This window comes from Artemia sp. Qi Xiang Cuo, chromosome 10, assembly GCF_049724085.1.
Source record: "Artemia sp. Qi Xiang Cuo chromosome 10, ASM4972408v1, whole genome shotgun sequence".
Lineage (NCBI taxonomy): Eukaryota > Metazoa > Arthropoda > Branchiopoda > Anostraca > Artemiidae > Artemia > Artemia sp. Qi Xiang Cuo.
In genome coordinates, this window is record NC_142803.1 from 12,385,915 (window position 1) to 12,400,544 (window position 14,630).

At 34.9% G+C, this 14,630-nt stretch overlaps 1 protein-coding gene across 1 annotated transcript in view; it reads left to right on the forward strand.

Moving 5' to 3' along the window:
• The window catches only part of LOC148947479 (N-alpha-acetyltransferase 25, NatB auxiliary subunit-like), a 123,786-nt gene that overhangs the window by 20,703 nt on the left and 88,453 nt on the right, over positions 1-14,630 (forward strand). Inside the window, exons 3-5 of the mRNA XM_089095904.1 lie at positions 1,194-1,332; positions 5,645-5,838; positions 9,350-9,487. Of these exons, the coding sequence (XP_088952030.1) occupies positions 1,194-1,332; positions 5,645-5,838; positions 9,350-9,487 (471 nt within the window). The remainder of the gene's footprint in view (positions 1-1,193; positions 1,333-5,644; positions 5,839-9,349; positions 9,488-14,630) is intronic.

Below are 14,630 nucleotides of genomic sequence, written 5' to 3' on the forward strand. Positions count from 1 at the left end.
ATACCAAATACACAGGTTGACATGGCCATTATTTTGAGGGCCAGACACATGTAACTTTTTTTGGCACCGATTTCGGCTGCTCAGTCGGCAAACGATAACAGTACAAAAATAGTGCCCTTTGCAGAAGATTTTCAAAACTAAATATCATTGAAACACTAGTCATCTGCAGTTTATCAATAGTTGCATGGCTGATCTCAACTTAGTTCTTTTGATCAGCTGCCGAAGAGAAGGAAACAATTGAGGATTGAAACAGTTCAGGATAATTATTATTTTTCTTAGTCTTAGTAGTAAAATGTTATTTTAAAAACAACTTTGCAGGTTTTTTTTTAAAAAGAGCTAGAAACTCCTCAAAAATGACGCCAGTTTTGCTGTGACGTCATCTTCGAAGAGTTTCAGGCTCTTTTTGATGATCATGATCAAAATCGGTGCCATTTTTGTAAATCTGCACTTAAAATTCGAAAATTTTCCAAGCTCGAATCGCTGCCATTTTCTTTGCAATTCTTTGCCAATTTGGCCAATCGGTGACGATAAAAGTTAAGTGTATCCGGTCTTTAAGGTGAATTTTATCATCAGAAGAACTTTTCCACAAGGAAAAGGGAGCTAAATTTTTTATAACCTGTTTTTAAATTTTCGGTTACTCTGTGCTAGATGTCGTTCTTTACCGGGTTGCAGCACATGCTGCAACCATGATGATGAAATTCATATTGTTATTAATTTATAGTGTAATTTTTCTGTTTTTGGCTCCCATTTTCTCTAAATAAAAAGTAAAAATTTTATTGCAAACAGTAAAAATTGGTTAATTTTAGGTTTGATTGCTATTTTTTGTTCGTATTTTAACACTGAGGATTTCCATTCATGACCGGGTTATCAAACTCTTTGGGTAGTCCACGAAAATTCACACAAATTTAGGAATACCTATAATACAGTGATGGGTATATTTATAGGTTTTAAAAGCACTTGCATATATTGGAACGGAGAAATAGAAAGAGGCAGATCAGTTAATATTCCATGGGTGAAGAAACAATTTCATTACAAACAATAAAAATTAATTACTTTTCCGCTTTTTGCTATTTTTTTCATATTTTAACACTGGGGATTTCCTTTCATGACTGGGTTCTTAAAATTCATGGGTAGTCCACAAAATGTGCACAAATTTAGGAATGCCTTTAATATGATGATGTGTATATTTGTAGGTTTTAAAAGCACTTGCATACATTCGAATGGAGAAATATGAAGAGGCTGATCATCTGATATCAAATATAATGGACGAAGATACAATTGAAGATATAGCTTTACAGCCACTTACAATGTGCTTTCGAGAAACTAATAAATGTAAGTTTTCAATTTTTTAATTTTATTTGTACGGATTATTGTAAGGCGTGTTGCTAGGAAGAGTGTTTGAAGATTCAAACCCTTCCCCTCCCTTTACCAGAACACACTGCAATAGAGCATGTTCTTTTTCCATAGTTCGACCCCTACCCACGAGTGGGAAAATTGTATTAAAATATAGTTTTTTTTTTTAATTATATTAGCCTATGGTAAATATATAATAATATTATATAATAATAAAAGTATATTTTCTATAGGTAGAACTCCGGCCTCCAAAATGAGTTGCGTCGCTCTTAGATGAAAGTTCTGACATTGCTGATGTATAGTGCATATTCATCTCTCTATACATTCAGGTTGCACTAAAACGGCGTGTCACTGAAGGGAATTTACATGTCTTGTTCAGACAACCATGTTCATACAGCCTCTGAGCAATTCAGCTGTGACCAAACGGGAAATCAGCAGCTCAAAACAGCAGCTCCACTTTAATAATTAAGATTTTTTCTGGGGTTTAGTCAGAAGAGAGGGGGGTAGTTCTTAGGTTTGGATCCGAACCCCACCCTTTAAGTATTTGAAAAATTACCATTATTTTTTTTACATTAGGGATAATTCCACTGGTGATAATTTAGGGAAATTAAGGGAGAGGAAGACAAAATTTATTTTTCAAAATCTAGGTAGGGTAGTTTTTATTTTTTTTATTTTTTTTGTTCAATGAAAATACCAAAATAACCATTTATCAATGAAAATGCCGAAATAAAAGATGTTTTCAAAATCTAAGGAATTTAGAAAAATCTAGGAGGGGAGCAGCTCCCCCCTCCCAATTGGCACCATTGAATAAGCAACCCCTTCATAATGGCTGTATGCTCGAAAACATCCCTTTGCTCAAAAACAAGAGACCACCAAGATAGCTGAAGAAAGAAGTAGCATACCACTGACATAGCAAGGGGACGTTTTAGACCCTAGGCACCGCTCAAAGGGATGCAAATGGTATGGCAAAACAGACGAGGTTTTCTGGGAATAGTACGTATTGGACTTCCACTTCTTAGTAATGATTATGTGCAATAATTCGCTATGTCTGTAAACGCCAGTTCTGTCTCAACCTTTTAAAGGGGAACATGAAGTTATCCTGCCAAAAGCGAGTCAGTATTTGCATTACTATGCGGTAGGTAATGTCGAAATTTCGACGAATGTTCAGAGGGTTCTAGGCATTTACCCCCCTGGGAAATAACCCTCCGGAAATACCCCCTCCCCTCGCGGAAAATACTCCCCGCGGAATATTCTAATATTTTGCTTCAAGATAGATTTCCAAAATAAAGAAGTTTAATAAAAACCATAAATTTTATGCCATATAATAAGCTTATAATAAACCATTTTAAAGAGTCTCGAGCAACGCTTGCTAGTATTAACTACTATACTAAGTCGATAGACTATTAAATAAAATAGTATTTTAACTAGCCAAAAAGACCGCTTCTCAGACCTTTTGGCAGCAAAAAGACAGCTTAGCTGACTTTTTTGTCATCTCCCACTGCTTTTTCGATTGTTTGACCTTCACCAATATGGGTTTGCCTGGTTGTTATTAGGTTTTTACATATCCTTCTCTTGGGCTTTTAAACTATTTGATAATAAGATTGTGTGTTTTCAATCCAATAAATTATTAAAACCACAAAAAAAAACACTTCTTAATTACTCTTATTGTAAATACAGTCAAGTCCCTGATATCCCTGAACAGGTGACTGGCGTTTACACTCCCCCCCCCCCCTGGAAAATAAAGCTTCCCAAATTTGAGAATTTTATTTGAGTTTCATTATTTTAATTTCCGTAGGTTTTTTAATTAAAGTTCAATGTACACAATAATACAATATACAATATAAATAATACAATATATAATACAATATACAATACAATACAAAATGCTTTGCAAAATATGATCGATTAAACTGCCAGACTTTCGGTAACAAGAACCGGTTCTGCTTTCACAAACCATGCAATGGTAAACATCTTATTGAGTAAAGTAATGTACTTATTTCTGTCAGGCTGATACTGACCGGTTCTTGACAGGTTACTGACAGGTTGCTGCTTTTGACCTGATACTGAATGTACGATGTAAAGATAAGGTAAAGGTACAGGATACGGCACTAGACTCCTTAAAGTCCAACTTACGGTGATGATCTCCGTCTCAAGGACCTTCAGCCAGGAAGTGCAATGGGGAGATGGGGGCCATATCTGGTGTTTTCGCAAACCCATCCTGTTTACTTTCCCCAGATTTGTCCAGGTACCCATTTGGAGCTTGGTTGACTCTGGCTGAGCGTATTGAGTCACACCACTGACCCCCGTCCCAAACCAGCTAATTGGCAACACCGAGAATCGAACCCTCGCCCTTCGGATGTACAATCTACCTGATATTGATCGTTACTGACCGGTTCACCGGTTCTATCTGAATTGTATTTAATTGTCAGATATTGTTAAATTATTGGCAATATTTTTCAAGGGGGGAGCAGTAGCTATTTCCCTGATGATTTTTATTCTTTGCAATTAAAAATGACAATAGGTTTGATATAGAGGTTACAAATTTTCTAAATCTTCAGTGGGTGTACGTTATAACTAATTGAATATCTGTAGACTTCGAAAAAAAAAACTAATTTTATTTTGAAGTTAAACCACGTTTCTAGGTGCAGATAATTTAATTTAGATGATTTCATTGAAATGGTAAATTACCTAATAGCTTAAGTAGTAACAATATTTTATTAAGTTGATGAAGAGGCTGCTTTTAGATTATACCTAATGATTTTTTTATGGAAAGTATCCCATTAAGTAAGGCTTTTATTATTATTAATATTTTATTTGTTGTTTTATTTTATATTGTTATTTTATTAGGTATTGTTACTGTGTTATTGTTTCTTATTGGCAATAAATAGTGTTATCTTATTGCTTATTATTGTTAAAGTCCCATATATTTGGCTAGGCGTCGTATGCTTAATGTAATTGTTGGAGAATGTAAATATTTAAAAGATATAGGGAAATGGAGTGATCTGGTGCAAATAGCGAGTTGGAAGGGTCAGAAGGCTTCATGGGCATTATTGAAGAGTCCCCTTAGGCATCTAGGACCGGCAGATATTAAGCTACAGAAGAGAATTTTTGAGACGAAGGTAGGCCCATCATTGAGTTACGGTGGGGAAGTTTGGGGTTTTGATAGAGGGGAAAAAATAGAGAGAATTTATTTAGGACATTTCAGGAGACTTTTAGGGCTAAGCGGGAAATTTAATAATCTGGTGTTAAAGGGTACTCTAGGATTGTTTTCATTGAGAATAACAAGATTGGTTAGAATGATAGGATACTGGGAAAAGGTGATTGGTTTACAGAATAATAGGTTAGTAAATGCAGCTTATCTGGAGGTGTTGCAGGATAGAAGGAAATGTTCATGGGCTTCCCAGGTGAAATCAATCTTAAATAGTTGTGGGTTATCAGGTGTTTGGAATGAAGGGAAGGGGATAGGGCTGGAAGTAGGAAATGTAGCAAAAATAGTAAAGGGGGTGCTTGAAGATCAGGAGATTCAGAAATGGCAGTGTGAGGTCGCAGCCTCGGTGTCCCTCGGCATTTACCGGCAATGGAAGGAGGTCTGGGGATATGATATTTATTTTAAAGTGGGTTTAAATAGTGAAGAAATTAAGTGGTATATATCAGGGAGGGTTAATTTTCTAGCACTTGGAGAAAGGAGGAAATATTTAGGGAGGGTAAGGGTAAAGGACGGTCCTTACTCAAGCCCTATGTACGGAGAAAATGGGGAGGATCTGCTTCACTTCATGGCCCTTTGTCCCGAATTACAGGATCTAAGGAAAGATTTATTTTTTGTTAATGTGGGGACACGTGAGTGGTTGGTTTCAGTAATGGGATCAAAAAATTATGGGACAATAAGAATGATAGCAAGGTATATAAAATTGGGTATGTCACATAGAGATAGATTTTTGTAAAAAGGGGTGGGGTGAGTGTGGAAAGTATTGTTGTATGTGTGTAAGTTGTTTTCTTGTTTGTTATTTTTGTAGTCATGGCCCTTGATAGATGTAACATACATCTATCTATTTATGTTAGTTTAATGGTATCGTGTGCTTTATTATGTTTTTGTAATGTTTTGTAATTTTGCGTTGTTATTGTTATGTAGGCTACCATACTTTGCTATGAGTGTTATAATCATGTTATTATTTTGTGTGATTTTCCTTTTTTTGCCATGGCCCAAAGTGGCTTTTATTGCAATAAATATCTATCTATCTATCTATATGTAATTATACGTTTGTAGTAATTCCTAATTATGAATGTCTTTCAGTGGACATGATCTGTAAAGTTTATGAGAAGATAATCAAGAAAGAGCCCACTAATGAAGAATATCTAACGCATTTATTTATGGCCTATTTGAGAATAGCTGATTATAAAAACCAACAGAGGGTTGCAATGATATTGTATAAATCGAAGCCAAAGAATCCGTATTATTTTTGGGCCGTAATGAGTATTGTGATGCAGGTGAGATTTATTTATTTTTTTTATTTAAATTTAATAATTTTTTTATTAAAATTATTTACTTTTTTATTTAAATAACAGTAATAATGATAAGGTTTGCTGACATTTTTTGAAAGTCTATACTCAAAAGTTTATAATTAATCTTTGTTGTTATAAGGCATAATTAAATATGAAATAGGAATACTGACTTAGTTTGAAATTGTAGTAAGGCTTACAATTGATGCCTCATACACAGGTTTATACACAGGACCTTGTAATTAGTAATAAGTAGTAAACTTTTATGTTCTTACTGAATTATTTTTCAACGAACCAAAACAATTTTGTAGACAAAACGAATAGAATTTCGCCATGAATAAAATAGATGAAATACCAAAAAAATTGACAAAAGGTAAAAACATAAAAAATCTAAAGATCCTCAGGAGACATTGTTGGCACATAGAGTGTCAAATCGGTGTTTCAGTTGCTGGTTCTTTTTCACAAGGACAAGTTGCAAGACTGTCGGCCAACCTAGCAGCAGCGGGGATCGATCCCTGAGCCCCATATTGCCCAGCAGAGCCTAGCAATGTGCTACCGCAGGCTTGAAGTAAAGAAGTAGGCAAAAAATTAAGAACTGTGAAAAAACAAAACTGTAGAAGCAAATAATAACATGCTAACTATAGTAACTAGTACTAACTAATATTAACTGATGCTAACATAAAGGAGGCCCTAGATGGTCGATCATTTTGATCAAAAGCTTCCGTCAATCGATTGAATTAACCATGATTGACCGTCTTCGAACTACTTTGACGGTTGAGTCAAGCATTGACGGTGATTGATGGAAAGTTTGAAAGACTCAATCATTTTGATCAAAATCAGTAAAACAACAAAAACAGGGAGGTAACCGGTAACCGGGATTTATATTGCTGCTCCAAAAAATACACTTATTTATACCAGTGTGTTTGGGTATCCACAACACGAAAAACTGTACAAAACAAAAGTAAATAACTACTCAGGAGGAAAAATGGAAATTCAAGATTCGCGCAAATACTGGTAACATTGTCTCAAACGCTCTTGGAAGCTATGGTGCAAACCTCACCCTAAATGAGGTTTTATTACTATACTATTTCTATACGGGGGGGGGGGGGTAACAGCGAACAAAATCGATGATTTAGTTAAAAAGTGTAGAGAAATTAGGACAAATCTGGAATTTCGGATACGTCCATGCTTACACGCCACACTTGAACCCATTAAATGATATGATGATGGTGATATGATAATTATTAACTATAAAAGCCTTTATGGCTAATACCAAAAATATAACACTGTACATTTCATAAACGAATGAACATCCTTAAATCCATATTAAATTTTAAGTAAATTGCAAGAAATTGTCCCTATGTCTCATTCCTGTGCCCACAAGCTTGCCGCCCTACTTCATAATTCTTTCTCCTTCTATTCCTCCCTTGTATTCCACCCCGGAAAAATCTCCCCCCTCAGACCATTTAATTCTAAAAAAAATGATTTACGTCATCCTCCCTATTCCCACACATTTGGCAAAAGTAAGGACGTAACACCAACATCGCCCTTCGAAGATAATTTCTCCTATCACCTTACAGTAAAAAGTTTCCCATTGCTGATACTGTCCACTTTAGTTCTTCCTTATTAAGACCTGCCTTAAATTAAAGTTCATCTCACCATACTGCCTTAATCCTAGCTTACACACAGAGAGAGAGAGAGAGGTGCGGCGCTAATATCTCGCAAAACCATTTTGCATTTCCTGGTTCTCTAAAATTGTCCTTACCTGTTTGAACCCCCCCCCCCCCACTACTAGCCCAAATCCTTTACCGTTATTAAACTGCCTAGTTTCTCCACAATATACTAGAATATAAATATGAGTACAGTTTACAGTTTTTAAAGTCTTAGAGCTTCACGTCCGAAACGGCACGGTTTTATGGTTTTACATACCAGGGACATGGAGAGGCGGGGCTTAATTTTAGTGTTTAGCTTAATTAAAGGGAACTTCCCACTTTCAAACTTACACAATTTGTTGCGAGATTGAAATTAAACAGACTGTATGAAATAGTAAGCTAAATGGTAAATTATGTTCTTACAGTAAATCAATGTATACCTTAAGAAGAAGAAGATTATTTTGTGAAAAATCTTCAGTTGTGTTTTTTTGGTGCAGAAAATTCTCTGTGGGTATCTCAAATAAGGTTTTATCCGAAAATGTGGATGGCTTCGTAATTTTCAAGTGGTTCATTCCAGCTGCCCAACTCGCAAATTTTCATGTTTCGATTGGCTTAATAATTCGTTTATTGATGACTCTTTCCGACTACAAAGGTTCTTGTGTCGGCCCTGCGGCATCTATAGTCAAACACTGGGTCACGTATCTCCGGGAATAGACCAGTCTACAATTCTACCCCTGGACAGCTCTAGGAGCTTTTTTAAATTTTGGTTGGTTCAAATTATGTCATGAGGCTGCCCGTTGGACACGTGAATACCATTTTAGTAGAGTTCCTGCTTGTTTCGGATAAATTTTTCAAAAATCCAAAATTGTGGAAAAACCCAACAAAACCCTGCCTGTGTTGTAAACTCGATTAATAAAAAAAGATTAATATCCAGTGCAGCTTTTTTTTATCCTTAATAGGTATCAGTTATTATCAGCAACGCATATATTGATAGAATAATTTTTGCTAGGAAATTAGTGGTGATCTAGAGCTGTTCAGAGCTCTTGGCCACAGTCTTGGCCTTTACAGTCTCTGCCGGCGTTGCTGATGTCTGTTTAATGGCCCTTCAGCCAGGAAGTGCATTGGGGGGTTGGGGGCTAGCCGTCCTGTGTTTTCGCACAACCTTCTTATTTATCTTCCTCAGATTTCTCCAGGTACCCATTTACAGCCGGGTCAACTCGGGCTGAGCTTACAGAATCACGTCGCTGACCTCTGTTCCAAGCTAAATAATTAATGACACCAGGCCTCTAACCCCTGTCCTCACGGACAAAGGGTTTCAAGTCTAGCGTGCTAACCACTTGGCTCTAGGGCCCCCCAAAAAGGGGGGAAATAAATCAAACTATAATAAAGAAAAAGAGCAACCAGATGCCTTTTATCACCATTAACCAACTCAAATCAGGTGATACTGACTCTACAGGCCTGAACTCTCTTATCACTGCCATTGTACAACCAGTTCAAAAAGCAATTGGAATTACATTAAAAATTAAACTTTGTACATATAAAAAAAGAACCTTATAATATATAAATAATCAAGCTGTATGGATTAATATTGATACATTTAGAACTTTACAGGTTGGACGTATAATTAGACTTGCTGCTATCTACTAATACAAAAAAAAACTTGCTATCTTGCTAATGAACTCTAAAAAAAATTCAATTAAAATTTAAAAGTTGGAAAAAACAAAAAAAAGGTTTTAGAGAAATTAACCAAGAATTAAATTATGGTTAGCTCTGAGCTCTTTTGTCTAGTCTTTTTAATAGGCTTTTGAATTGAATCAACTTATTTATTTATTCTTTCTGTTCGTTAGGCGATTACTGGTGATCCGGAGCTGGCCAGGGGTGTAACCTGGCCTCTGGCAGAGAGGATGATTAAAAAAGCAGCTGCTGATGGTAAAATTGAAACTGAGTCCGAGGTTTTGCTCTACCTTTTTATTCTTGAAATTCAGGTAATCTATGATATATTCCTGGGATTGTTTTTAGCAATACTCTTTTATGTGAGGTGGGAAATAAACACTGAGCCTTGGAACTTGATCTGTGGATATTGATATTTATTTGTTGAATTTAAATCAACTTGGAGGGAGTGATGAAAAACTTTAGAGCCATGGCTAATTAGAGTAAAGCCAAAACAGATAGTCTCTGTGACAGGCAAAGCTGGCATAACTTTTTCAGGATTGCATAACAAATGATTCGTTTCACTTATTGATAGACAATCTATCATCCATCCTAGAGCATTAGTAATATAGATAGGCCTACAAGAAGGGTAATTTAAGTAGTTTATCAATATATCTAAGGGGTCAAATCAAGGCTTTACTCTTAACCATCGGGTTCTGAAGTCATAAAAATATTGGGAAACTTCGTAAAACCTCAATTCTTGAAATTCAGGTAATTTTGCTTTATTCCTCAAGTCCAAGTTTGGTTATCAACAATACATGCAAAATAGCGAAAAAACACGAAAATAGACATCCCCATCCCCCAGTGGTGCTATGGTCTAAGAAACCAGGAAAGCGGAAAGAAAAATACCACTAGAGAAGCATATCCACTTGATCTGTGGATGTTTATTTTTTTGGCTGAATTTAAAATGGCAACTGACACAATGAAAGATAATCTTAGCCGGCAAGTCACGAGTTTTATCCGTAATGGATAATCTATTGGGTTCTGGGGTCGTAAATATGGTGAAAACTCAAATAAAAGACACTAAGGTGATAGCATCCTCTTAAAACCAAACCGAAAATATGAATACAACACTATCCTGTTACAACCAATTAAAAAAAATGGAGCTAATTTCAACAAGTCATTTTAATATGTTAAAAAAGAAAAAAAAAGTCATAATATAACCAATCTGTATGAAAGAATGGTACTTTAATCAATAATTTTTTGTAGAAGCCCTGTGGCCTATTTGTTTTGCATTATATTATTATTATTATTATAATCAATAAATTGCTGATCACTATTTGTAAATTTAATATATCATTTGAAGATTTAACCACTAGTATTTATACGTGCTAAAGGAATGCCACCCCCCTGCTAAGCTGGAAGGGGTTTCTATACTCTTGGATATGCAGTCAGAGGTGCGTTGCCACTCCATCTGTAGATATTGATATCTGCTTGCTGATATCAATATCAACTCATTCCTAAGGTGGGTTAAAACTCTATTTTGTTGAAAATCTATTTTATATTTTAAAGCATCATATAACATACTTGTAACTTTTAAAATTGCAGGGGGAGGGATTTGGATCATCAGAGGTTCTCCAGTCTCTTTAGCTGTTATTTTGACGAATACTGCCTATAGATTTCATTTGTTTCAGAATAGTATTTACTACTTGCTTGGACTTGATATTAAATTGCAACCTGAGCAGGTGCTAGGAGTTTGTAAATGGTTGAATTTCACTGCTTACGGTCCTGGGTCGTGGACCATTTAAGTCCATGACAGATCTTAGCGACGGCCATAACGCCAATTGGTTCTAATTTCGCTTAGTGCTATTCAGTATGGACTTTGTCTCCCTATCTCGATGTTTTTTCCACTTGCATCGAACTATGTTTTAGATGGAGGTATCCAGTGACCATGGCCATGTCTGAACCGTGAGAGACGGTGGCAATGGATGATGTTACAGAGGTTATACTTTCACCCGTATCCTATAGTTTAACTTGCCACTTAATAGCGAAGGTGCGGTCGGAGAGTGTACCTAGTGCTTCTTTGGGCAATTAATCGAAGGTTTAGATATCAGTAGTTTTTATTGGTCATCTCTCCCATCCATAAGATGAACTGGCTATGTTTTGCCAGTAAAATTTAAGGCAGCTCTTGTTTAATTTTGCTTAATTGAGGTCTCTCATGCTTGCTTAAATTGAGCGTAATTCAGCATAAGATGACCTTCCAAGACGTTAAATAATAAATAATAAGACGTTAAATAATAAACACGTTTAATAAAGCCGGAAGTAAATTTTCCGGCTTTTATCCAGTCCAAGTCCACAGCAATTTTGAAGCTGATTTTCATTCTCAATAGATCTCTAAAATATATCTATAAATACAATAGATCTCTAAAATACACTCTAAGAGACCCTTAATATACCATCAAAAGCACTTATTTTTATCATTGGGCTAAAATTTCGGCCTTTATGTGCAATTTTGGGCCATTTTCTGTTTCGGATTTTTGGCACATTATACTCCTATTTTTTCTGAACATTTTGGTGTAAAAACCATATTGTCAGAGTTTGTTCCAGGTTCAACCATTTTGTCAAGTAGAAGGATTAGCCTAAAAAGTTAATACTACATCGCAATAATAAATTATATTATAACGTTAAAGCAAAACTTTTACAAAGAACATTTATTACAAATATTTTTTTTTTTTTATTAAATTTTACTGGGATATTTAATCTGACGTCTAGTGTGTTTGCCTTCTTATCAAAAACGTCGGCTGAATTTCGAATTTGCGGGATATATTTATTATTTCACAAACAACGTTAATTAACAGTAATTTTACATTATAATTCATTTTACTTTTTATTTTCCTTTTACTTTTAACCACGTAACGTTGTAGAAAGGGTAACTGAAGACAGTATTTCTCCATAGTACAATGCAATTCTTATTCGTTTTTGATCATCAATAGAGAGTGTACCTTGTTTTGTGTTGCGCCTAGGGGATAGGGTTGAAACTTTCCGATGTTTTTTTGCTAAATGGGGGGGGGGGTAAGAGGCTGCTAATTTTGCGCTATGGGGAGGAGACAAAATACTTTTTCTCCATTCCTCGCAAAGGAGTATGTACTCGGTTTTTTTTTATTATTTACAATGCTTGTTGTTCGACAGGCTTAGACTAGTTGTCTAAGAGTAGTTTTATAATATCAAAAGAGTAGTTTTACAAAAAAAAATAATTCACCTAGTTCTTTTATGTATCTACTTAGATATTCGAGCTTAGGTTTAACATGACTGCATTCTTATAAAAAAAATTGGTGTGGATATAAAATTCAATCTTTGAAAAAAAACAGGGGTAGTAAGTTTGTCGTTTTCGATTTTTCAATGAAAATGCCCAAAAAAATGCGTTTTAGAAAGTTGCAAAAAATCTAGAGGATCAAATTTATCGTTTTTCCATTATTTTTTTCAATGAAAATAAAAAAAAGACTTTCTTATGAGAGTATCCTCTAAAAACGGCATTTCTGAAATATGGGGTGGTGCAAAAAATTTGGAGGGAAGGGCAAATTTGTCTTTTTTTCAAAATATCTCTGTGACAATAAAAAAAGGCATTTTTCAACGAAAGTACCCCCCAGAAAATGTATTTTTCAAAATCTAAGGGGTAAAAACCTAGTGGGGGGATAGAATGCCTTCCTCTTCCCCAATTGACGTCACTGCAAAACGTCGACAGAATTGTCAGCTGTATTGCTAGTAAAATTATATATGGCTCAGATTTGATACACTAATACATTTTAGCATTTAGACGAGGGTAATCTTCACGATAAAAAGAAGAAGTAGTAGAGAATAAAATTGACAGATATCATTAACAAAATAAAAAATAAAGATAACTTGAAAAGAGATGCGATTCTTCTTTATTCATAACGTAACGAACGTATGCTTGAATGAGGGGATACCCTTCCATAGTTGCCAGGTAAAACACCCGAAAACCAACACAATATTGATTGAATAGTCGAGGGCAGGTCAAGCTGTCATTAGTAAGAGTAGATGTCGAACAAAAAAAAAAAAAAATATAATAATCTGTTCGAGGGGATATTACATAAAACAAAAAATTTTTAATGAGGAAATTTTCAAATTAATTTGAAAAGGTAAGTAACCTAAATGCTATCAAATAAGGTTTCGTTACAAAGAAAATTTTTTTTTAAATTATTAAAAAATTATTAAGATTATTTATTAAATATCTTATAAACTGTTGCTCGTTTTAGGTTTCAACTTCATTCTTTTGGCTACTTTAAGCAAATAATTTTTTTTTAACTAGTCCATCCTCGTTTTTAATATAAAAAAACGCAAAAAAGGGGTTCATTACACTTCCCAATATGTTCCACGTTTATATTTATACAAATATACCACTTTCAAAACCTTATCATCAAGTAAATAGATGAGCCTAGTTAATGGCAAAACTGCGAAAATATACTATACTTTCTGTTTCACCACGTTTGATCTGGTCAATTTTCCCCCCTGATAGTTAAAAGTTTTTTACGTTCTAAAATCTATCAGTTCAAGATTTGATAAGCTATATGCGTTTCGTGGCTTAGAGTCTAAGCCACGCCGGATTTGTGACACGAATAAACAATCGCAGGATTTGTGCTCCACATTTTTCTTGAATTACTGATCGCTGAAATATATAATTTATACAAATAGACCTTTGAAAACAAAGTATTAAAATAAATTTGTAATGATATGTAATGATATGATGATGATGTGATGTAATGATGTGATGACGTGATGAAGTCTATATTGATGAGGGCTGAATGATTGCTCCATGAATATTTACAAAGTGAACCAGGCCAGGGAGCCAAATCCTAGAGATGCAGGAGATTTAGATTATCTTGGTTTAGCCAAAAAAATGCTCCCCCTCCCCCCTCGCATCTGTCTGCCCCGGGCCTTTGTCTGTACCTATCTGATTATCTGTTTCTTTATATCAAGAAATGAAAGAACGTCTCTCCCCTCCATAACGGAAATAATTTACCACCGACCACGATAGTTTTCCAATTTTCGTTTATTGTCAAAATCCTTGTTTCTTTCTCGTCTTTTTAATTTTATTTTAATTCTTTATTTCATAATGTTGATGTTCATTTCTATCTTCCTTTACCTACTTTTTCTTTTCCTATGTATCCTTTATGTGAGTCTTTGTTTATATAACTTGCCGCTGCCTTATCTATCCCTGAAAACTATCTTTTAATTATTTCTATTTGACTAAAAAAATGAATTCGGCCAAGTTTGAGGAATAAAGTTTTATCATGGCTCAATTGCTGGGTGAGTGCCAAATTGGCAGGATGCTCTCGTTGTGAAGCGCGCAGACGGTAAACTTTTCATATCTACAGTACATCATTCTAACTATTGGTTGTTATAGCCCAGAGATTAAGGAGGGTATCAAAGTTTTTTAATGTGATAAATCTGAATCACCGA